Source organism: Pteropus vampyrus, unplaced genomic scaffold (genome assembly GCF_000151845.1).
Source record: "Pteropus vampyrus isolate Shadow unplaced genomic scaffold, Pvam_2.0 Scaffold814, whole genome shotgun sequence".
Taxonomy (NCBI): domain Eukaryota; kingdom Metazoa; phylum Chordata; class Mammalia; order Chiroptera; family Pteropodidae; genus Pteropus; species Pteropus vampyrus.
Genome location: NW_011889595.1, coordinates 415750 through 441080, shown reverse-complemented (window position 1 = coordinate 441080; position 25331 = coordinate 415750). Strand labels below are relative to the sequence as shown.

The 25331-nt window shown below is 40.5% G+C and overlaps 2 protein-coding genes across 2 annotated transcripts in view; one reads left to right on the top strand and one right to left on the bottom strand.

The window, feature by feature from the left end:
* Window positions 1-7000, top strand: part of WWTR1 (WW domain containing transcription regulator 1) — a 116501-nt gene extending 109501 nt beyond the window's left edge. The window contains exon 7 of the mRNA XM_011385806.2: window positions 3641-7000. Coding sequence (XP_011384108.1) covers window positions 3641-3825 — 185 coding nt within the window. The 3' untranslated portion in view covers window positions 3826-7000. The remainder of the gene's footprint in view (window positions 1-3640) is intronic.
* A 4511-nt stretch (window positions 7001-11511) lies between these two features.
* LOC105309647 (E3 ubiquitin-protein ligase SIAH2-like) lies at window positions 11512-22037 on the bottom strand. The gene is made up of 2 exons (XM_011385809.1): window positions 21732-22037; window positions 11512-12072 (listed from the first exon to the last, which is right to left on the bottom strand). The coding sequence occupies exons 1-2, from the start codon at window positions 22035-22037 to the stop codon at window positions 11512-11514; spliced, it is 867 nt and encodes a 288-aa protein (XP_011384111.1).
* Between the last annotated feature and the right edge of the window lie 3294 nt (window positions 22038-25331).

The following is a 25331-nucleotide window of genomic DNA, read 5'->3' as shown; positions in this document are numbered from 1 at the left end:
TTCCACAGTGCAATGTTTGTGCTGTTCTGGTTTTCCAGTCTAATGCATATAATGAAGTGGTACTGGTTTATAGTTCTACCAGCATAAAAATTTCTTCATGTTGTTCACTGCATTTAGGAGGCAATTGGCAGTGGGCATTTGGAAAGTCAAGCAATTCAGAGGATTCTAAATTGTCAGTTCCGAATCCCACGATGGCAACAATGTCCTTCCTGATCAATTAAAAAGAGTAGGGTGACTTTAACTTAGTCCCCTAGCTGCACTGCCTTCAGGTCAGGCGTCAGTTGGCTTCCCAGTTACCTCTCTTTTCCTCCTCTTCTCAAGGAATAGGGCCTACAGCTGCAAAAACTGAATTTGGTCTTCTTAGCTAAATCTAGACTTAATTATCAAAGTCCTAAACTTCCGGACAAAATTCTAGATCCAAAAATAGACAGCTGAAGTATCTACTATTTGGAGTTTTTCATGCAAGTTTCTTCTCCACCTTCACTAACAACAGACAATTAATTGTTCTGTTATGAAAATAATTGCTTTCACCAGTGCTGTTGTCCATGGTGCCTGTGTTGTCACACGCTACTCCTGGATGACTGCTCTTCCTGCTCTGAATATAAATTATTGGTCAGACCAGAGTCAGACTCATTCAGGCAGGATGAGACGTAGAGCAGCTGCCCAGGGTGCCCTTACAGGCCATTATCTACATGGTTAGAGGATCGCACAGGAGTCACACAGGAATAGTTTCAACTGTTTGTTATGTTACCCTTTAATTTATTACTTCAGTTTTCTCTCTCCCTTCCTGCCACCCACCCTCTCTTTCTTCATCTCTCTTTATTTTTTTGGCATCAGATTTATTTTGCCCTCTTCGGAGTGGCTCCTTCCTATGTTTAAAAATTGTTTGCTTTATCTTTTAAACACTGGGAAGCCAGTAAAGATAAAAAGTAACGTTAAATAAGAAAAGGCTTAAGGAGATCTAAATCTAAGCTTGACATTTAAAACAAAAAGATGAAGTCTGTTCTGTGGCTTTTAAAAATGGCCTCGAGTGGGTAAATAGGGAATGTTTTAAAGCCAGAATATGGAGTTAAGTGGTGTCCTGAAAAGAACATGGTCTTTGCAGACAGGCAACCTAAGTTGAATACTTGCTTCTCCACTTACTGGTAGTGACTTTGGGTAAGTGACGTAACCTCCTGGGGCCTCAGATTTCTAACCTATAATGTGAGAATAATGTGCTCACTTCATACACTTCTGAGGAGTCATAAGATCACAGAGCTTGGCCCAAAGTTCTCTTCTTCTTCTACAAAGGCTGAACCTGATAAATGTTAGAGTTCCAAGTTAGCCTGGTTATGTGAGTATCAGCCCACTGAGTTTAGGGTCACCTCTGTGAAGTCTTTGTAGGAAGTGGGCATAAACCCCCTCAAGGAAAAGCTAAGGTGGGCAGAGCTCAAGTATGGCTGGGAAAGGTCTCTTAGATCCACTGACCACATGCTGAATGGGTGTGATCCAGCTGAGCTCTCCCCTTGCAAAATGCACATGGAAGCAACAGCTGGTCTTGGTGTGAGGACAGAGTAAAGGAACTGGCAAGAGCAAAATCTGGGAAGTCATCTATCCTTTCAGAATATTCTGAATTAATCACACTCTTTTAAGAATTGCCAGGTTTTTGTCTCTTTTACTTTTTAAGTGGATAAAACTGCAAAAACCAAAAAAGATTACTATGAGAATGCAAAGTTTCTCCAAAGAGAGATATTTTAAAAATTGTTAATCTAAATAAAGCATCTTAGCTAGTCTCCTTATGCTTTCCATGTCTGAAGAGAAAAGATAAGAGGAATTCTTTAACACAGATTTTGTTTAGTTAAAAAGTGTATACTTGAGTTATTAGAAAGTTAAAATGAGAAATCAATAAAGGTGAATGATTCTGACTGGAGACAAAGAAAAAAAAGATATCCAGCACTTTAGATCAGATAATTTTCAGGGCTGATAATTTTTTTAAACCTCACTTCCATCTGTTACACTCTAGTGGGTAGAAAAAAGTTATTTTGAATTTTTTTTTATTTTGATGTCTTCAATTTCATAACACTATATTTAGGTCATGTGGTTGAACTTGATTTAAGTTTCGAATTTCCTTTTACAATGAAAATCCTATAAAATATTGCCAAGAATCACTGATATTTTATGAGTTATAGAAAAGTCATTAAGCTTTGCTATCACCAAAATGAAGTTTGTTTTTGTTTCTCTCATTAGGAAAAATGTAATTTTTCTCCTTGGAAAATATTTAATATATGTGGTTAAAATGAATTATCTGGAGTTTTGCTCAGAATAGTGAAATTTCTATGTGCTTTTAAGACACAAAAGCTAATTTAATGAGTTTTTTTAAATGATGCTATGTTGGAAGCTGTCCTTAGTTATCAGTGCTTCTCAACCTTTAAGGTATATTTTATCCCTTCAGAAGATTGTTTGGGGCTGTTTGAATTAACTAGTTATTCTAATAATATGTAATCAACAGTGATTGAGTTCCAAGATTTTTTCTTTTTTCTTTCAACACAATCAACAAACATTTAATGTATTTTTGTAGGTATATGAGTTTGTATGTATGAAAGGTACCCAGAGCTGTGGACGTGTTGCAGACATTATATGATGCTTTACTTCAGTTTATGAAGAAGGTATTATACTCTCAATTTCAGATAGGTAAAGTGATGGTCAGACAAGTTACATGTGTCTAAAGTCACACAGCTAAAAAGGTCAGTCTACTGGCACGAAGGTCAGTACATTTTTTCCCGTACTGTTCTTCAAAAAGAACTTACATTCTTCATGTTATATCCCAGAGAGTTAACTTTCCTCTAAATAGTATTTTTTCAGCTCTGATCTATAGACTCTAGTTATGTTAGAATATAAAGTCTGCCGAAATAGGATTAGGTGATTAAATGGGTTTAAGAAATGGATTTCTAAACAAACAAAATAAAAGAAAGCAGATTTTTTTTTACTGCAAGACTTCTAAGAACCTTCATATGCTCACATTGCATTGTGACTCGTGCCTTGTGGAAAAGTAGATGTGGGGAGTATGTGTGTGTGGAGGGAGGGGGATGATCTGCAGAACCCACTTTATAAAATGCTTTGAAATTTATCCCTAGAGCCTCAGTGAAGACAGCCTTTTAATAATATGGTTAAAAGAAACTCCTCATGAAGAGGGAGGATGTGGGTAAATATAAGCTCACAATAAATCCCGAGATGATAGCCTTGTGATAAGGTATTTATTACAGGCAGGGCCTCTCTACTCTTTTGCAAAAACAGCTCTTCATGCTTTCACAAGAAGGCACAGATCATGAGCCAGATCTGCAATGCCTTCACATGCTCCTTTCCTATGTCCCTGGACTTACCATTCCAGACCATATCTACCTAGAACAGTTACCTAGAACATGTCTACCTAGAACCTGGCATCTCTGCGTCTCTTATGAGCGAGCATCACCAACTCAGTGTCAGTTGTGGAAGCTGAAATTTTGTCCAGAGATGAAATATTTTAGACCTCTAGCAATAGAATTTTCTGTTTAAATGCAGACACAGTGTGAAAGAAGATGAGAGCTGTGTTAACACTTGAACTGTTCTTCTTTCAAGAGCTTAATCAAAGGAGTTAAAATGATTTCCTTTCATTGTGTTTTAGGAGAGAACGCAGGACAGACACCCATGAACATCAATCCTCAGCAGACTCGTTTTCCTGATTTTCTTGACTGTCTTCCAGGAACAAATGTTGACCTAGGAACTTTGGAATCTGAAGATCTGATTCCCCTTTTCAATGATGTAGAGTCTGCTCTGAACAAAAGTGAGCCCTTTCTAACCTGGCTGTAATCAGTACCATTGTAATGGGTGCAGCCATGACCTGACATTTCCTGGGCCCCTTGGAAAAAGCGATGGAGCAGAGCAAGTCTGCAGGTGTACCACTTTCTGCCTTCATGACTCATGCTCCCTCTTTTCCATGTGGCAGATTTAATCATTGCCTGGATTTGATTGACAGTAACTTAAGTTAAACATAAATAAATATTCTATTTTCATGTTATGCAAGCCTGCATTCCTGTGGTGGGTTATGCAGAATTGCTTCTCTGTTTTTCTCTCTGTGGCCCCATGACTAAGCTTTATGGGTTTTAGTTGAAATTTATACATGAATTGATTATAAACTATAAAAAGCTGACCACAGGCAGTGACCTCTGACAGGTGTCTCGGTCCAGGAAATGTACACAAAATTAGACCTGATTTGCAGTTTCAAAAACTGTATTGATGACAGTAGTACCAAATGCTTTATGTATTTAACCCGAGCTTTAAAAATCATTGTATGGATAGTAAAATTCTGCTGTATGGAATACAATGTAGTTTTGAATCCATGCTGGTTCTGATGATTCTTGTTACTCTGTATTTACAAAGGCACACACAATCCTGTTGTAGTTTGTTCTCCATCATCTTACCGCAGAACACCTAGACAACTAGTCCTTCCAGCGGGAGAACATTAGTCACAGTTCCTACACTACAGGTCTTCTGAAATAGACCAGTTTGGTACTAATTATAAGCATCTATCAAACAAAACTTTTTAAAATTGCAAGTTGGATTAAAAAAAAATGCAGCTTAGAATTTGATGCTTATTTTATAAAGCACTATAATTTTGTAGCTGACAACAAAGGGCAGCCAAACTTTTTTAATAAATCAGTGGCGACTATATTTTTGTCTTTTGAAACTTCTGAAAATATCAGGACAACATACCTTTCGACCTGGTGGCACACACAGTAAGCTGTTGCTTTTTAAATCTGAAGCCTTGTTAGTTTTGCTTTCAAGATTTCAAGTGTTTAAAATAGTCTTATCTATGAAACTGTTTGAAAGATGAAGCAGAACCCTGACTGATATGTAAAAAAAATGCCCTCTGAGGGTGTATGGTGGAGACATATGTTTCTGAATTCAGTAAAATTGATTCTTAAGTATATTATTCTAACCCTGTTTGCACAGTTGGTATAAAAAGGCATGAAATATGTACTCAATACCTCTTATGTAACCAAAAAATTTTTTTTTTTTATTAACTTTTAAGGACTGAGAGAGAGCATCAGGTTCACCTGGCGTGCACTCTGCCTGCATTGCCAATGAAGTCCTCAACTGTTTAATGTTTTCAACTGACATTATTTATAACTTATGAATTTAATATCTTTTAAAAAAGACATTAATAATTCAGGTCTCTGGGAGGAGCCTTTCAATTCCCAAGGGAGGCTTATTTGTTCGGGATCTGAAGATCTTTTTGATCTATCAAATGCAGATGAGCAGAATACATTTTATCTTGTTGGAAGGAAGGCAAGTGAAAAGGTCAGAGATGAAGTAGTAAAGTTATGGAATATAGTGGAAAGGACGCTAGTTGTGAAGTGGAAATAGACATTATAGTACCCCCAAAGCAAGACAAGCAGGAACAAAATACCAATTTTCTGCTACAACATTTATAGCAAAAGAGTGTTGTAGAAGAAAAGAAGGCTCTGGTGCACTTTAGGTGGGTGAAGGAGGGGCAGGTGGTGTTGGCCTGTCCGCGCTGACACCGAGCATTGGGCAGACGAGAGCATACGCCTGCTGTTGCTTCCAACACAATGCAGTGACTTCTTTTTCCTGAAAGAAATGTTCCTCTGATTCCTTTTCTCTCTCTGGGTGCTCTAGAGGGACCGGGGTGATGTTTATGTTGCTACTAAATTGAAGGGCGCACTATTTCTTTTTCTCTTTTGTTAGCAATAATTGCAGAAAGAGTTGTACATTCTTTCTAAGGAAAAAAAAACAAGGGACCTAACAAAACTGAGCAGTGTTACTGTATTTTTAAAAAATATTTTTATAGACTCATTTTCAGGTTATTAAAGGTAAAAGAAACAGATACCCCTCTTTTTTTTTTTTAAAGTAGTTAAAACATCAGTGGTTTGTAGTATCAATTTTTAGAAGTAATTTCCTAGGAAGCTTGTGGCATTAGAAAATATTAGAATCTTTTTAGTAAAATTAGTTGAAACATTTATTAATGAACATAACAAATATTTTTCCAGAATTAAATATGGACCCTGATTATGTGTTTACTAATACATAAAGCTAGATATAATTTTTTTGTGTTTGTTTTTAAGGCCACAAAATATGGCCTTTATTAAAGAACACTAAATCTAGATATCTAAGTAAGAACAACTTTTTAAAGACTATTTCCTATTATTGTAAGTGTTAAATCCCTGCAGAATCATGATAAGGTGCTATTTATACTGTTTTTCTTATTATAGAACAACTGCCAGGATATCTAGTCTTTTTAGTCCAAATCAATCAATAGATTTCAACATTTCATCCAATAGTTTTACCATAGAAAAGGCATATTAAAAATTGAAATTGAAAAAATAATTTCAGAGCTCTTTCTTTCAAGGTATGTTTTTTTCCTGATAAAACACATTTTCTTGAAGTAAATACATTGTCAGAACCTATTTGCAACTCTATTAAATCTAAGTAATTCTTAATGTTTCACCATAATACTTAGGATGTGAAATGCCATCTCTTTCACTGATCATACAATATAGGAGAAGCACATAAAAACGGTGTGCTGGGGTGCTGTTCCCCAGTGCGAGAGAAAAGCTCTCTGTGGAAGGTGAACTGGAGTGAGAGAAGTGTTGCTAATTACCAGTTGTGTTCTCATGACATAATTAGAAAGTAACTTTTGAAAGTACAAGTATGAAAAAAATGAGTTGTTAAAAAAATAGAAAATTGTAAATTAATTTAATTGAGAAAATGGACAATTGACGGAGACTGTTTCCCTAACACACTACATCATTTATGTGCTAGTACTTTAACTTAAAAAAAAATTTACTCCTACATTTTTTAAATATGACATATGTGTGTTTATTTTTAATTTAGAATGCTATGCGTGCAGAAAGTATGCTGCCAGATCAGTCATATCAAACTATTTTACCTGGAGTTTGGTACTGGTTTTTACATCTCTGATTCTGTATAAGAAAAATAAATACAGTTGAATTTTCACTTGGAACCTTTGTCTTTTTATTATTTGCTTGTGTTCCTTTTACTAAGGGCTTTGGGTGGTACTGAAGAGAGGCTTATGTAACCCTCCTGGCAGAGAATGAAAGAAAGAAAATTTCATAGGCAAACTTTTTTTTTTTTGGCTCAGATTTGGCCTGGTTCTTCAATATTCTAAATAACAACAGAATTTTGGTTTCTACTTTATTTGAAGTGACCCACTGAGATTTTAAAAAGTGAATGTATGTTTTTAAAAGTGAATATACATATATATACACACACATATATAGATACACACACACACACTTTAAAAATCACACTGTCCTTCCAACACCCACAGATTTAACTGAGACATCAGAACTATAAGATTCTCAGTCTTTCCTGTATTATTAACAATATGGTGTAGCTTCTTGTCAAAACTAAAAAGAGCTCATCATTCATTCTGAGTGTGCTTGTGATAGTGTATTTTCTCTGTTGAGTCCCTTGATTCTCACTGTTGTGATACCTTTGTCACTGCACAGAAACATTAGGTAAGAGCACTCTTAGTAGAAGAGTGTTTTTCAACAGAAGCATTCAGCTAAAAAGCTGAAAGAAGAGATGCTGATGGAGACATGACCAACATTCCAGGGTCTAAGTCTCTTGTGAATCATTTTAAAAACCATATTTCATCATCGTTTTTAAGATAACGTGCTCATTGTTGAAAGTGTTATAAATCGCAGCATGTATAAAGTAAAAAGTAAAAGTTGTCTATCCCCTAAATCTCACATTAAAAAAAAAAGTATATTAGATGTTTTTCATATAGTATAAGTTAAATTTCTTAACAAAAGGAAAGCAAGTATACATGCTATTTAGAAGCTTTCATTTTTTCTCTTAATAATAACAATGATGTTGCCAATATTTATTGAGTATTTGCTATGTGCCAGGCACTATGCAAAAACATTTGAGAGCTCTATTATCTAATTTAATCTGCACAGTGAAATTATTATTATTACTTCAATGATATTGTCCTTACTTTACAGATGTAGAAATTGAGGTTTGGAGAGGATAAGTAACTTATATAAGGTCACATAGTAAGCAACAGATGTATCTAATATTTGATGGTCATCTTTCCATGCCAGTACATGTAGTCGTATACTTCATTTGTTTTTAACAACAAATAGTATTTTTTGTATGGGTGTCCCTTACCAGTAACCAGTGGGTAGTTTTTAATTTTTGTCTTTACAAATAGTACTGTAGGAAACAGCTTTTTATTGTATGAATATGACTAGAGGATAAATTCCTAGGAAAAAAATCACTACTTCTAAAGGTGTGTGATCTTACATTTTGATAGATTCTGCCAAATTTTTTTCAAAAAAGGACCTATCAGTTTATATTGCCAAACTTCAAACAGCAATGTATGCAAAGGCCTACTTCATTATTGTCAACCTAAAGCTAGATATTGCCTAATTCTTTTTTTAAATGAATTTTACAACAAACATGCAGTTTCAAAAAATTGTCAAATTTGATTTGTGTAAACATTAACCTTTTTTTTTTATTATTTCCCCAGCTTTTACAGTCCACAAAATATTCGGGAAGATATGTGGAATATGTAAAAATAAAGTTCAAAATTGAATGAAAAATAATTTTCTATTCTAGCAATAATATACAATACAAATGAGTTTTGTTTTTTTCCAGCTTTATTGATGTTGACATATAACATTGTATTTAAGTTGTACAACACTGAGTTTATATATGTATATATTACAAAATGATTACCACAATAGTTGTCACATGCATCACTCACATAGTTGCAATTTTCTTTTTTTGTGGTGAGAATGTTTGTCTAACTCTTAAATCTTTGTAAATACAGGAAAAAATCTTACTGTTATAGTTTCCATTTCTTGAATGAATAATGAAATTGAATGATCTTTTCATAACACTATTGTCTATAGTACATGATGTCAGTTCTCCATCCAGATCACCTTCAATTCCTTTTTATTGTTTTTGTTCCCCACACCACCTACCCTGGTATATTTTTGCTTTTAACAGCTAACACCTGTGGCTCTTTTCAAAAGGAGTGCTAGAGTCACTTTGCCACCCACACACCCAGAGAGCTAGAAACGGAATTTACATCCTACAACATGACCTTTAGACAGTGATAGATGGGAGTGTAAGAATCCAGAGTCCCTGTGGGATCAGGCAGAGACCACCTTCTGTGGGATTTTGCCTAAGGCCATATCCTTGCTTTGTTTCCAATCCTTTCCTGTCTAGCTTCACCCACGCTTTTACTAGTTTCCCCTAAAAATATCTACTTCCTTGATAAATAATTCTTAAATAATGCTTCTTTAAAAATCACTTGTAATTGAGAGGCTTGTCTGCTTTTGCTGCGGGGAATCCTGCAGCAAGTCAGGAGACTTGGCTAGTCTCCTGGGGGATGGGAGACTGTGTGGAGCTGGGACAAGCTGTTTTAGCTGAGCGCTCTTGCACTCACCAGTCTGCCAACCTGCTTAACATGAATGAGAGCTCTAGCCGACCCACCTGCTGGCCACAGGAGGAACCAGCTGGCTCAGGTCAAAGAATTGCACAGCTGAACCACAGAATCGTAAATGAAATAAAATGCCCTTTGGTACCTTGTTGACCAGTCCGGTCCTGATTTCCTCCATCACATGTAACAAAAATGGTTAGATATGAACATGAAGTGATGATGGTGACAGCTTGACTAGTTTATGCGCAAAACACATTGCCTGGGTGCCATGCCTGCACCAGACAGCCACACCAGGACCAGCTCTGCTCCCCAGGGTCAAAGTCCACCTGCTCCTGGATCCTGGTTTCACCTCCATGGATACTAGCTTGAAATGTGACTGACTTGGTGACAAGAGCTGTCATCTTCATTCATTTACCAAACATGTTCTAAGCAACTTCTTTTGTTCAGGGCACTGTTTGTCACCTTTATTTGAAGAATATCCTGGAAGATAAATTACTTTAGCAATTTCTTAACTGCCAGAACTCCATCTTGGCTAAGAACTTAACACTGCATCTCACCTAAAAATCAAAAACAACTCTAACGTCATCACTCCCACTTGGTGCTACTCTAAAACCATTGGGCTGCTAAGGTGAGCCATCTTCAATCCTCACTGAGCATTCAGGGCTAGTATTCTGAATCCTTCTGACAGTTTATGGTTGGAACTGAGGGAGTGGGTCACCCTGGCTCAAACCCAGTACTCTGGACATCAGGTGGAGCCATGCCTCTTCCTTCTGATTCTGTAAAGCATGAGAAATACTCTTCTTCCATAAGTGCTGACCCTGTCAGAAAGAACAGCTCCAAGGAGGAGCACCATAATACCAACGACAGTCCACGGTTCAGAGAAATGAGTTTGGATCCTAGTGCCACCACTTACCTATGCTATGACCTTGCACAAACGACTGTGTCCTCCTGCGGAAATAGTGAGAAACCCCAGCCCAAGATAGTGGTGAAGTGTCACTGTACCTGCAAATAGTAAGTACCCAGTAAATACCCATTATACAACTTAGAAAATGAAGAACAACATTCATTTTTGGAAAATATTTATTAAAAAAACTAAGCGAATGTGGCAAAAAACAAGACAAAACAAAAACCCAGACATACCTTTAAACAGCAAGCATATGACACTGGATATAAAGCTTTCCCAGCTCTACTGATCTGATCTAGTTTGTCCCACCATCTACAGTCAAGAAGAGAAGCCACATGTAAACAGGTCATCTGTACCAGTGATGAGCAAAAACTAATTACATGAGAACTATCAATGGCCATAAAACTCTCTTTCCTAGGCAAACCACCCCAAACACAAGAGAGGGACCAAGCTTTAGGAGTGTGCTCTGGGGATCTGTAGTTCTGATTTAAATTTGTGGGCAGAGGGCTGTTGGGGGATGAAATAGTAGAAAGACAAATAGTATCAGTATTGGGCAATCTTAAAGTATCTTTAAAATCTGGACTTTACCCACAATTTAACCTAGTAATTCTCAAATTTTACTGTTGAAAAGAATCACCTGATGAGATTGTTAAATTCACAGACTCCAAATCTGTATGTCTAAGATGATTACTCCAGGTGACTCTATGCATATTGGTTAGCCTTACAGTTTGAAAAACAGTTTAAAATGAATTAAAACAATTCCTACTCCCTAAACACAAAAGTAAAGTTAATCTGCTGACAGTCATTGTGCTTTTGTTAACTTAGAGAGACCAACATAGGGAGGCGGGCAGGAAAGACCCTCCAGATTCTAACAAACTGGTCTACAGGAGCCCTGAGCAACCTGCAAGTGCTGTTTAGGGAGTAAAATTTAACAATTGAGTTGATTTTAGCTCACAGAACAGCCTCCGAATGACCAATAGGCTAACCCCATTCATTCCAGTTTAGTGAACTCTGTTGGGCCAATGCCAGATGGGAAGCTGCTGTTCAAACAGATCACAGAGTGGCTGAGGACTTTGACTTGTAAAGACATAGTGAATAAAACATCAATAAAAACTTTATTAACCACAGAGCACTATGCCCAAATAATTTCAGTGCATCAGGGACAGCATTTTGAAATAGTCATATTGATCCCAAGGTTCTTGATATCTGCAAAAAGATGTGCTATGGCTGTGTCAAAAACCAGGCAGTCACTGTTCATGATGGCTGCAGCCATGAGGTTGTGGATGGACCGGGGCGTGGCCTCCCAGGTCAGTCTCTGCCGGTTCCCATTCAATTCCAGCCTGTAGGCGAAGTTCTCAGCCTGCTTGCTGCAGGTGCCAATGAGCAGAACGATGGCAAAAAGCTGCTGGTGGCCTTCATACTTCTCTTGTTTCTCCAGCACCAGCATGAAGTGATGGCCAAAGCATGACTGCATCATCACCCAGTTGACAGCCCCTGGCAGGTTAATGTCTGTAGCTAGAAACACGATGTCTTCTTTCTGAAGGTTGGTGATGCTCTTGTGGGCATGCATGAGATGGGACATCGCGGCTTCCAGGGATCCCTGCCACTCGCAGGAAGTACCAGGACAAGGGCAGGAGTAAGGGCAATACTCACAGATGTCTTCATGTTCTGGCTTCTCCGTGTCGTACAGGGTCAGGGGGCAGCCCATGGTGGCATACTGCAAGGAGGAAAGAAACACGTTGAGCCATCAGGTATTCTGAAAACTTCTACTGGTGCAAACCTCTCAGAGTATTCACCCACTCAGGTTTTGAGGGGCTTAAACTATATTCTTATTCCAACTGTTTTTACTTGAGATAAATTAAATATTTAAGACTTAAAAAAAAATCATTTGTCTTTGTGTCAGGATCTGTTTCTGGGAACCAGACCAAAGATTGTATCCAGAATATACAACAAATTAAGGTAAAGCAATAAAAATAGTTCAATAGAAATATGAGCCAAGGTGGCAAATAATCTGCCAACTTCATTACTAATTAGGAAAATGGAAATTAGATAATAATGACATACCATTTCACCTCTCAAACTGCAATCAAAAAGACTAGCGCCAAGTGTTGGATAGGATGCGGGGAAATTGTAACAATGCACTGTTGGTGAGTGTAAATTGATACTGTTTTGTTGACCACTAGATCCCAAGTCCTGAGGGCAATACCCATTATGCAGTGGATACCCAGTAAATATTTGTTGAGTGAATTAATTTTTGGCACATTGTGTTCCCCAAGGAAGTAAGTAGTTTGAGAGAGAACACTCAGAGAAGAGGGGTTGCAAAATAGGGGAGAAGGAACTTCTTAGACAATTTAATTGATTAAACAAATCTGCCACCAATCAATGGGATGACAGATATTGCAGCCAACCATGTTCATCTAGTTGATTAATCTAGTTGATAAGTATATCTGTCACAGGCATTGCTGCTAAACCAGTTCTGAGCTAGGACTTGTACATTTATAGTGTCTTCAAGTTTCTTTTCTTTTTCCTTCCTTCCTTCCTTCCTTCCTTCCTTCCTTCCTTCCTTCCTTCTTTCTTTTTCTTTCTTTCTTTCTTTCTTTCTTTCTTTCTTTCTTTCTTTCTTTCTTTCTTTCTTTCTTTCTTTCTTTCTTTCTTTCTTTCTTTCTTTCTTTCTTTCTTTCTTTCTTTCTTTCTTTCTTTCTTTCTTTCTTTCTTTCTTTCTTTCTTTCTTTCTCTTTCTCTTTCTTTCTTTCTCTTTCGTCTTTTTCTTCTCTCTCTCTCGCTCTCCCCCTCTCTCTTTTGGATTGCAATCTATTGAAATTCATGTATTGGCATTTTCCATGAAAAATTGTAACCACTACACTTTTGGTTTTCCCCAGAGGCACTGGTTTTTTGAAGATATGATTAAATATTGTGTGGACATCATAGCCCCTGGATGTATAATTTACTTGGTGCCCACTGAGAGCACATATGATGGCATTGTAGGTATTAGTTTAAAATCTGGAGAAGTTGTGACATCTGCCTAGCTGCCCAGAATAGACAAATATATGTAATGTATTAAAATGAATATAGATTCAAGATCAGACACATTACATCATATTTGGAAGACTTTTTGGAAGAGTTTCAGGTCACTAGATTGAGATGGATCTATGAATTCTGGCCCTAAATAAGAATGAATTTGTTTCAGGGATACCCCAGAAGATCTGGTATATTCAAGTCCTCAAAGCAGAGCTCCTTAGAACTTTTACTGGAATGCCCCCAAATTTCAATATTCATCAACAGTTAACAAGTGTGTTATATTTTTTTCATGGTCTCTGAAGGACTTGAGAAACCGATCAAAGCTTTGTGTGTTGTTTGTAGTTAATGCTCATACATACATTTACATGAATTCCAGATGGCTCATAAACTCGCCGAAGCCCTTCTAGTGACCATAGACTCTGCAGCTTTTTCCCACAGATGTCCTTTGAAATAGGTCCCTTGTGAATTAAAAGTGTGAGTTGATAAAGCCTTAAACTATAGTTAGCAGAGATGTATAAGTTGTGCTTAGAAATGTTCATTTGTAGGGGTCACAGAGTTTACCATAGAATTTTATATGTCTTAAATGGACTCTTCTGCTTGTAAGTCCTTAGGTCATACCATTAATTGAACAAAGTGATGCATGCCTCATATGTTTGCAGTTTGAGGACCATAAATAGAGGGGGCCAATTGTTCTGGCTGGCCTTGGAAAGAAGAGTTTCCCAATTTGGGGGAATTTCAGTGTTAAAATTGGGAAGTTCCAGCAAACTGGGAGAAGTTGGGAATAATGCACCATGTACTTACTGGCAGGACTGGCTACATAATGTGTGGGACCCAGCATAAAATGAAAATATGGGGTGCCTTCCAATTTATTAAGAATTTCATGATGGGGGCATTAGAGCATTAAACCAAGTGTGGGGCTATTTTGAATGGGGGAAAGGGGACTGTGTGACTACATGAGAAACGCGTCCATGAAGCCATCCTGAAAATCAAAGGATTTTATGTGCTGATATATCTCTTTGTAAGAACAAGAAAGAAGGAGCTTCATAGAAAAAAATAATAATTACAAGAATTAAGCCAAGAAATTATTAGCATTTTCTCCTAAAATGTTTCCCACCAGATATTCCAGGTAGCAGATTGTGTTTTCAGGAATAGGAGAGAGTTTGGTGCATATGAGGCCTTTGACCCTAAGCCAGATTTGGTTTTCCCCAAGGATGCCGAAGAATGTCAGACTCTTAGGACCTTCCTTGATAACTCTCAACATTCTCAGGGTCACTAATATCAACAACCAGCAAATATATATTAAACTTGTTCATTCATTCATTTATTCATTCATCCATCCATCACCCTGTACTTGCTGAGCCCCTGCCATGTTGAAAGCACTAAATGGGCTTTGGAAATACAAAGATGAAGAAAACTCAATCCTTTTTGAGCTTACTGTTTAATCAGGACCATGTATTATGGGACAAGGAGTAATGGTGAAGAGGAATTTTTCACTCAAATGGCTGACCTTATAATCAGCTCTTTGTTCTGCTTCTGTAGACATGCTAGCCGCATAGGCCGAAGGGCAGGGTGACCTTGAAATTAACTAAAGACTCATCCTCCCTTTTGCTTGTTCTGTCTAGATAGATAACATATATATATATATATATATATATATATATATATATATATATATATATATATATATATATATATATATATTGCTTGAATTCTTGTCTGAAAATCTCCTGCTTTGTTACTCTTTGTAACTGCCTATAACCCATAGCAACTCCCACACTTTGTAACTCTTTGTAACTGCCTGAGGACAAATTAACCAATCAACCCATGCCAACTGGCCAAACGTAACTGCACGGATAAGCCCTATAAAAGCAAAATTGCATCTGATCTTCAGAGATGCTATCAGATCTTCAGAGCGCTACCTCTTCTGGGACCACTGGCATAATAAACCCAAATTCTCCAACTCTCCGAATAGTGCTTGGTTTCTTGCGGGTATGATTTTGCAACAATCCCGCAATAATGGGAGCTCAAGATAAGGAAGAATGAAGAAAAGAAAACAACTTCAAGTAGGCCATGGTGTCTGAGCTCTAGCTTCAAGGAGTTTCCCAGGCATTTCAGGTAAAGGAAATAGCATATATGAAAGCACAAGATTTTGTAAGAGGAGTGATGAGAAGATCCATGGCCCCCTCAGGAGAGTGTGTATGTGTGTGTCAGGGGAGGGGACAATGAGGCAGGAGGTGAAGCCCCATAAAATAGAGAATACTTTATTGAGAATAATCCTTGAAGGAGCTCATATACTACATAACGGAAGCCCTGAGAAGATTTCCAATAAGTAGAGTGGCCTAAGGAAAACAAGCAGAGAAGTGAAGAGGTACCAAATTGGAGAGAAGTTGGTGGCCTTCCCTGAGTACAAAGGCCTATTTGGTGCTATGAGGGCCGGAAGAAGTTGAAATCATGGCCTCTGCCTCCAAAAAGATAATGTAGTATTATGTACTGAGCACCAAGTGGATGCTAGTATAATTCTGGAGAGAGGGTGGGTCATTTGGGGCTTGGTGATGAGGTAGGATCAGGGGAACAGGAAAAGCATTCTGGGAACTGGGAACTGTTAAACAAAGACATAGAAGTGAAAATGGAAGGCAAACAATATGTAATGACAACCTACTGTGTTCCAGGAACTAGTCATTGTATAGTAAGTACGTGCATGAGTGTGTGCGCATGTGCGTTTATTGGAATAACATTACTCTTTTAGAGTCATTTAGACAGAATTGACATCTTTATAATATTGAGTCTTTTTATTCAGTTCAATCTGTTTTCTCAGCATACTTTCCTCAAAGTATGAGAGTTGAAGATGGTCAGACAACAAGGAAACAAATAAATAATTAACCCCCACCCCTAAACCTCAGTGTTGTAATTTAGGCACTAACTCCAGCTCTATCAGAAATGACAGATATAATTGTCATCTCTGAAATTCACTTAATCTTTCTTGGTCTCATTTCCTATTCTTCTTATCTATAAAACACTCACTTTTTCATGGTACTAAAATTCTCCCATTCCATAGATTTTCTCAGTGTCTGGACAAATCTACATTTAGGAATAGATGAATTTGTGCCTTGCACACAAACACTCTTTTTCTTATAACATTTTTGAGAGTACAATCATTATGAGACTGGAAGATGAGAAACTGATATTTTAACTATGACTCTAATCTCTGTAAATGAGATAATTTCAGCAAGCATATTCTTCACTGCCCAACTAGAAGGCCTGACATTTCCATGGCTAGGATTAGGGACTGTTTCTAGAAAAAATTGCCACTCAAAGATGTTATCTGGATAACAATAACTTGACTAATTAGGCTATAAATGGAATAAATTAATTTGTAAGATTAGCAGAGATTAACAGCCACTAGTCCCTAGCATTCTAGAAAGAGAATCCATTTATGGAATTAGCGTGGGGTAACATAAGATTTTCAGAGAATGAGAAGAAGGTAAAACATTAATTGGGAAAGCTGAGGACTGGCATATTCCACGAAGCTTTGCAAGTTCTGGCGAAGGTGGGTGTGTGAACATTAAGAAAAGGCAGGCGTGGGCCTTCTCCTTTTCAAATTTGTCCCAGGATTTGTTCCTACAACCACCTAAGAAGTTCTGTGCAGTGCAGCTATTAATTAGCACCTTGGCCAAGTTACTTAAAGTTTTGGAACTTCAGTTTCTTTACATGTAAAACTGGCAATAATGATGATGGTGATGATGATAAATACAATGAAAGAGTGGTAAAGATTAGGAGAAGTGACTTATGCAGAACACCAGCAACTCATAGGTGGTCAATAAAGGTTCATGTTCTGCCTTTTTGTGAGCTTTTCCCTCTCTTCTTCCCAGGCTACATCCACCGCCCCCCCCTACCCCCACAGCACTTAACACCATCTGCAAATAAGATATAATTCTTCATTGTCTCTTCTCATTAGCCTGTGAGTATTGTGAGAGCAGGAATTTTTGTTTGTTTTTTATTAACACCTTGAATGATGCCTACTACACTGTTCCAAATTTTTTCAAAATATTTATTGAATGAATGAATGTGTTTGTGGGAATATCATCTTTTGAAATGTTGCAGAAAAGATCCAAAATCAAACCAGTGAGAAACCAAGCAGCATTCAGAGAGTTGGAGAACTCAGGTTTATTATGCCAGAGGACCCAGAAGAGCTAGTGCTCTGAAGATCTGGGCCTGGAGCTCAGTTGCAACATCCCTTATATAGACCTGTTTTGGCACAGGCTGATTGGTTGATTTGTCCTCAGACCGTTACAATGTGGTGAGAATTGCTATGGTTGTAGGTAGTTACGTGGTGTTACACAGGGCGGAGTTGCTATTGGTTACCGGCAGTTATAAAGTGTTACAAAAGCACAGGGGGTACAAACAGTTATATTTGTTGCTCAAACAAAAGGGAATGTAAGCCTTTAGCCAATTTCAAGTACAGCCCATGCAGCAAGCATATTTACAGAAGTGGAACAGAGAGCTGATTAGCCTTTTGAATGAAAATTCCTCTTCATTCTCCCGTTTTGATGCCCATTTAAATTCTTATAGGACATCAGCCTCTTGATCTCCCGCCTGATCTCCCTGAGCCAGGGACTGGTAATTCCACAGCGTAAGGAGCTTTGCTGCGGTCTTTCTCTCCACTATAGCCTCTATGAGGAAGGTGATCGACCAGACAACAAAAGGCAACAGACAAGGGAGAAGGAGGCAAGCCCCGAGGAGGAGGGGTACTATCTCAATTAAGGTTTTAAAGCCTCCGAAGGTAGAGAACCATCCCCCCAAAAGCTGTTGGGGTTCCATCCGTGCTGTACTTGCATGGGCACATGTGCCAGCTTTGTCATTTTTTTTGACAAAATTCTCAATTGCCTGGCCCTGGTCATCTATCTGTAGGCAACAGTTGGTGAGATTGAATTTTTCACAGACGTCTCCTTCTGCTGCTAATAGATAGTCTACTGCTAACCTGTTTTGGTAGATGGCATTTCTCATCTGAGTCTGTTGATGTGCAAGGAGGGTCAGGGCTCTCCCAGTCTCGTTAGTAATGATTTCTAAGACTGCCTGCAGTTGGATAATCTGGTTTAACATGTAAATGGGAGGTATGGTATCCCTAAGATCCATCTTCTGCTCAAGTGGCAGGCCCATAGTATTGAATTATTCACTCTAGGGGCCATTCATCATCTTTCCAGTTCCTTATTTGGAGTTGTCTTTTTACTCATTGTAAGAGTTGTGGGACTGGGTAACAAAGCAGTTCCCCTGTTTTCAGAGGTAAGAGGAAAAAGGAAGCCTTTATCATGCCAATTATACAGCTCCCTTCCTAATTTTGGGGGAGGCAGATGTAGGCCTTGTTTCCACAAATCCAGTAAAGCCCATGTGGGGCTATCCAGTCTCGGACCCTGCCTGGGTCTTGTTAGGCTCTAGTTAGCTCTGGGAATCTGGCCAATGGATTTCTCTCTGTCCTGTTTCCCCACTACATGCTTTGTTTGGAGGTGGAATTATATTATCATTGGCCTAGGCAAATTAAGTTTCTGACTGACTCTGTGAGATTTCATCCACCTCTAGCCAGGCGGTATTGTCCTATAATAGTATTGTTTAAAATCCTTTGACCATCATCAGAGGTGCATGGGGCTGTTATATTTGGCATTGCTTTCGTGGGAACTAAAGCTTCCCACGGCCTCCTATCCCCCATTAGAGTTCCCCCACATACATAGCAGGAGGTGACATTCAGGGAGTGAACTATTCCTTCAGCCATTTTGAGAAATAAGTTTTCAGTCGATTGTGGTGGTGGTGGGGGGGGGGTAGGGGTTCAGTTACTTCCTTGTAGAAAGATTTGTAAACCTGAAAGTCTTGAGCTGGATGATCTAGTACTTGACCTTTGATACGAATTTGAACATAGGGATTTAACCCCGTCCCATCAATGCCAAATGTTAATACTTCTCTGGACTTACGTGTGGTGCAATTTGATAGAACTAGCCCCTTTTTCAAATACACCTCTTTCTTGGTGGTGGTGTCTTTTTCCCAAGTAGCGCATAGGACACATGACCTATAGACACAGCTTCTTTCACATGTGAAGCTGTGAGGACATATATACCTTTCTTCTGTCCTGTAGCTTTTTTCCCAGCTGAGAGATCTGCAGAATCTTCCTTCCTCCCATTGGCCCTGACTCACAGCAGCACAAGCATCAAACTTTAGGGTAATCTGACTGGGATTCCCTTTTACTCTAGTCTGAGCCAACACACATCCATCTGTCCATCCTCCCCAGTCCCCTAAAGCTACCCTTATTTCAAAAACTGTTTCAGTGAGAGGGTCATTGGGTTATAACATACATAAGGTTGGTTATTTCCTGGGTCACGTTTCTGAGTTCCCCGGCATTCATAGTAGCTATAGAAAAGTAAGGTAGTGGAAATTCTTTGACCTTCCTTGGTGACATGAATACATAGTTCACAGTTCTCTGCCTTAATTTCCCTCCCTCCCCAGGGTCCAATTATAAAGAGCTCCATGATGAGATTCCTCAGGCTTTGGCCATGCATGGACCAGCCAGCTTCTAGTTGGTGGCTGGAGCAGGGCATGTTGTCTTTCTCAGGGTCAACTTACAAGGGTTGGTGGGATCTGTCTGTGCCATCCATGAAGGAGTTTTTGTAGGAGCTGCCAGTTTCAGCCGACTGAGGTGAACATCTGGACAGTCTGGACAGTCGATCCTCAAGCTTCTGCCATGCATAGACTGGCCAGTTTCTAGGGATGGTCAGAGCAGGGCCAAAAATCTCAGGTGGATTTCTGCTGCCTCCGGAACGTGACTCAGGATGGCTAATCAGGAAGAAGCTCTGCAGTCCAAGTCTCCCGCTTTTCTGGAGGTGCTGCTCTCTTTACCCGGGTGTGGTGGATCCAAGGGATGATACCTGCAACTTTAATAGCAATGGGAGTTGTAATATAACAGTGTGAAGGCCTGTCCAGCTCAGCTAGAGCAGCTCCTTCTTCTATTCTTTAACCTATACTTCATTTCCTTGCTGAAAGGAGATGGACCCAATTCCCTAAAGGGATAGGAGCTCTTTCTAAAGTTTCCTGAGCGATGTGGCGGAGGATCCTCCCTAAGATCTGAAGGTGTTGGGACATGTGTAGGGCAGTCATTAATCGAGGGTCTCTTTTTAACTTCCCTATCACTGGGAGAGGTCTCCTGTAAAGAATTTTGAAAGAGGAGTAGCCTGAAGGCCTTGGGGTGCATTGCATTCGGAGTAGAGCCAAAGGCAGCAAATCAATCTAATATAACTGGGTTTTCTGACAAAGCTTAACTAGAGTGGTTTTGAGGATCCGGGTCATGCGTTCAATTTTCCCTGAACTCTGTGGCCTGTTGGCCATGTGGAGCTTCCATTTGATTCCTAGAGCTTTGGACAAGGTCTGGCCTATCACAGACAAAAAGGCAGGTCAATTGTCTGATCCTATAGAGAAGGATAGCCTGTATCTTGAAACAATTTCCTTCGATAAGGCCCTGGCTACTTCTTGTGCCCGTTTAGTGTGCATAGGAAAGGCTTCAACTCATCTGGAGTAGGTGCAAACCAACACAAGCAAGTATCTATGGCCCTAGCAGGGCTTGAACTCGGCAAAGTCCACTTTTAGGTCTTCGAATGGCATAGTTCCAATTGTTTGCACCCTGGATTAGATCTTAATCTTTGGCCAGTGTTGTTTCATGCACAAGTCACACACCTAGCATGATCTGGGCACACAGGGTTGGGAGTTTGGGTATGAAATAGTAGCGGCTCACCAGGCTTTCTAAAGAAGGCTTCCCTAGGTGAGTTAATTCATGGTGTTGAATTGCTGAACTGCCAGCGCAGTGAGAATAAAGAGTCTCTGATCTGGAAGCTCTCATTAGCCCTCCTTTCTCCTGGTTCCTCCTTTACTCAAAGCCCATTGTTCTTCTTCCTTAGTGTATTTTGGGGATAGAGGCAATTCTGGTGCCAGGAGAACGTTGGAGCTTGGCTTAGGACCTGTTGTGGCACTTGGTTGGCGGGCAGCCTCCTTAGCTGCTTGGTCTGCTAGTCGGTTTCCCCTACTGACAGAGTCTGTTCTTCTCTGGTGGCCTTTGCTGTGAATGACTGACATTTTTGAAGGCTTCCAGATTTCCTCTAGCAGTTGGAGGATTTCTTCTTTGTTCTTGATTTCTTTTCCTCCCGATGTCAGTAATCCCCTCTCTTTATAAATGGCCCCTTGTATGTGCAAGGTAGCAAAGGCATATCTTGAGTTGGTGTAGATATTGGCCTGTTTCCTTTCAACCTGTCACAGTGCCTGGATGAGTGCCCATAGTTTGGCCTGCTGTGCTGACCAGCCCTGTGGCAGAGCTTCAGCTCTGATTACCTTATCGGTAGCTGTGATTGCATAGCCAGCTTTGCGCTGTCCTTCATGGATGAAGCTGTTCCCATCTGTGAACAATACCAGTTCTGGGTCCCGAAGAAAAACTTCTGTCAGGTTCGGCCTGCTTGGGTAAACTTTGTTTGTCCCTTCCTCACAATTGTGGTCAGGAGGCCCCTCCTTAGTGGGCAGAAATGTAGCAGGGTTCAATGTACGTACAGTTTCTAGGTGGACTTGCGAATTTTTGCAAAGCAGTCCCTGATAATAAGTTATTCTGGCATTGGTCAGCCATTTATATCTTTGATTATTCATTAATGCAGTTATAGCATGGGGACCTTTACATTTATATTTTTTCCCAGCTAGTCTGCTTCTCTGACTAGGATTACTGTGGCAGCTAAGGTAATCCCGCAGCCACCGGATCTAGCCATTTGGACAAACATGCAATCGGGTGCTGCCATGGCCCAACTATTTGTGTGAGGACTCCCAGTGCAGTGTGACTCTTCTCATGTACGAAGAGGTTAAAGTCCCGTATCAAATCCGGTAGTCCTTATGCTGGGGCGCTGGTTAAGAGTCTCTTTATTTCTCTGAAAGCTTTTTCTTATTTGGAGCCCCATTCTAGGTGGTCTTTACCAGACTCCGCTGTGGCCTCATACAGTGGCTTGGCAATCTTGGAGAAACCTGGCATCCAGATCCAATAGAATCCAGCAGCCCCTAGGAATTCACGAATCCCTTTCTTGGTGTTTGGCTGGGGTATTGAGCAGATGGGGCCAGTTTTCTTTTGTGTCCAAGTGCCCGATGTCCTTCCGAGATGATGAACCCAAGGTATCTGACCTTCTGTTTGCAGATTTGAGCCTTCTTCCATGACACCTTGTATCCCATGGTAGAAACAGGGCCAGTAAGGCTCTAGTTCCTTTCCAAAAGTCTCCTTGGGTGGGGCTAGCCAGCAGTAGGTCATCTACATACTGGAGTAATGTGCAGTTCAAAGTCTCCCCAGGGAAGGCAGCAAGATCCGCGTCCAGTGCCTCACCAAACAGAGTGGGTGAGTTCTTAAAGCCCTGTGGCCGTCTAGTCCAGGTCAGTTGCGTTTTTCTCCTGGTGTGTGGGTCTTCCCACTCGAAGGTGAACAAAGGCTGACTGGCCAGTAATAACCGGAGACTGAAGAAGGCGTCCTTAAGATCGAGGCATGTGAACCAGCTTGCTTGAGCAGGTAAGAGACTCAGGAGAGTGTACAAGTTCAGGGCTACTGGATGGATGGTGACCACTGCATTGTCAATGGCATGAAGGTCCTGAACGGGGCAGTAATCTTTCCCTCCAGGCTTCTTGACCGGCAAGAGCAGAGTGTTCCAAGGTGACTGACAACTGGAATTCCAGCATCGCACAGACACTGGATGTGGTCCCAAATTCCTAGGCGTGCTTCCTGTGACACTGGATATTGCCTTTATGTGATAGGGATGGCCCCTGGTCTCAGGTCTACCATGATGAGTGCGTGATTTTTGGTTAGACTTGGCCTCCCCTTTTCTGCCCAGACAGTAAAGAACTCTTCTAGCAGACTGGTTGGATTTGTTTGTCTTTCTCCCAGAGAATAAAGACGCCATTTGTCTTCCCGGGGCACAGTCACAGCCATCATTAAAGCAGGCTGGCTCCTCAGTGTGAGGCTGGTGGGCTTCTCTAAGGTTGTTTGTGCTCCAAGCTTTGTTAATAAGTCTTTACCCAAAAGGGAAATAGGGTACTCTGGTAGGTACAAGAACTCATGAGTCACTATAGGTGGCCCCCTAACTGACATAAGCAGGCTTTACAGAACGAGCGGGTGACTTGGTCCCTCATGGCCCCAACGATAGTTGCTGTTCTATCCATAAGGGGAGCCACAGGCTTAGTTACCACAGAGTATTCAGCTCTAGTGTCCACCATAAAAGTCATTGATTGGCCCCATACTTCTATTGTGATCGTAGGCTGCTGAGGGCCTAGGATCAGGGAGCCCGGTTGTTGCTAGTCTGATTGTTCTTCAGTCTAGCCGATAAGCTCTTGGACGACTGGCTCAGGCTGGTATTTTCCTTTACAAGGTTGATTGAACTTCTTTGGCCTTTCAGGTGTTTTTCTATGATGAGTGCACTAGTTTCTACAATGGCCAGTCTCTTTGCAGTAGGTGCATTGGTCACAGCGAAGTGGGAGTCTCCTTTTGGTTTCTCTCTTCCGTGTGGGAGCAGCAGTCTGTTGTACTGGACCCGGGTTCCCTAATGCAGCTGCCAGCAGGGACGCCTTCTGTTTCATCCATTTGTCAGCTACCTTTTGGGCCTCCTGGTCATGGTTTACAAACACCTCGTTTGCGACCTCCAGCAGCTGGGTGGTGTTAATCTCAGCAAAGCCCTCTAATTTTTGAAGCTTGCAGTGGATGTCAGTGAAGGATTGGTCCACAAATGCCACATTGACCATGCACTGGTTCTCTTGTACTTCAGTGTCAAAAGGGGTATATACCTGGAACGCCTCGCATAGTCTCTCATAGAACTCTGTGGGCGACTCCTCTGGCCGCTGGAGTATCTCTGCCATTTTTGACATATTTGTTGGCTTCCTAGCCCCAACTTTCACCCCTTGCAGTATGGCCAGTACCTGTTGAGAGACTCTCTTCCATGTGGTACATTGAAGTCCCAACTGGACCTGGTGTCAGGCACAGTCCTTGAGGCCCATGCTGCAGAGTCTAGTACACCGTCCGGTGTTTGTCTTTGAAGCCATCCCTGTGCTTCTGACAGAATCTGGTGCCATTCTTCGGTGTTGAAGAGAGTCAGGAGGAGTTGACAGCAGTCATCCCAGGTAGGCTGATGAGTTTGGAAGATGGACTTGAACAGATCAAACATCGCCTGAGATTTCCCCGAATAGGACGGGGTGTACTGCTTCCAGTTGAGGAGGTCGGTTGTGCTGAATGGCTGATAGTAGAGGACAGGGTGGCCTGGCTGGAGTGTGCCATCTTCTCCAATCTTACACCTCTTGGAGGGGCATCTGAAGGGCCGCAGTTTGCTGAACTGGTTGCGTGGGCGAGGGAAGGTGCTGTGGACTTGTGCTTGGTGGTTGCTCGGGTTGTTGGGGAGGTGAAGGCATGGATAGTGGAGAGCTATCTGGCAATTCTGGGTAGAGTGGCTGTGTGGGGACTGGTGGAGTTACTGCGATGTACAGTGGTGGGAAGATAGGTTTTTCCTCGGGGTCCCCTTGATGGGTGATTTTTGCTGGTTCTCCCTTGTCCTTTCGTCTAGCCTGTTGGGCCACAAGTACCTTGCTCTCTCCTATTTGTGCAGAACTGGACCCAAGAGGGCACTATAGTAGCGATTTGCAACCATGAGTTAATGTATGGAAACTGGGCTGAATGTCCAGGGGTCCCTGTCACTACCCAGTGTATGGCTCTCACAGTGGGGAGGTCTAGGGTCCCTTCAGAGGGCCATCCTACCCCAAAGGAGGGCCATTCAAGTTCACAAAGAGTGCAAAGCTTTCCTGAGGTCAGCTTCCCATAATCCTCTGAGAAGCCTTTCTTAAAATTTTTCAACATACAATTTAAGACACTTGGCTTAGAGGAACCTCCCACCATATCTGCCTTAAAGAATTTCCTAATGGAGGAAGAAA

Coding starts and splice junctions, on each gene's coding strand:
- LOC105309647 (XM_011385809.1), bottom strand. CDS start 22,037: ATGAATAATCAAAGATATAAATGGCTGACCAATGCCAGAATAACTTAT. Junction 12,073..21,731: donor CAATCACAGCTACCGATAAG/GTAATCAGAGCT, acceptor TCCTCCTTGCAG/TATGCCACCATGGGCTGCCC.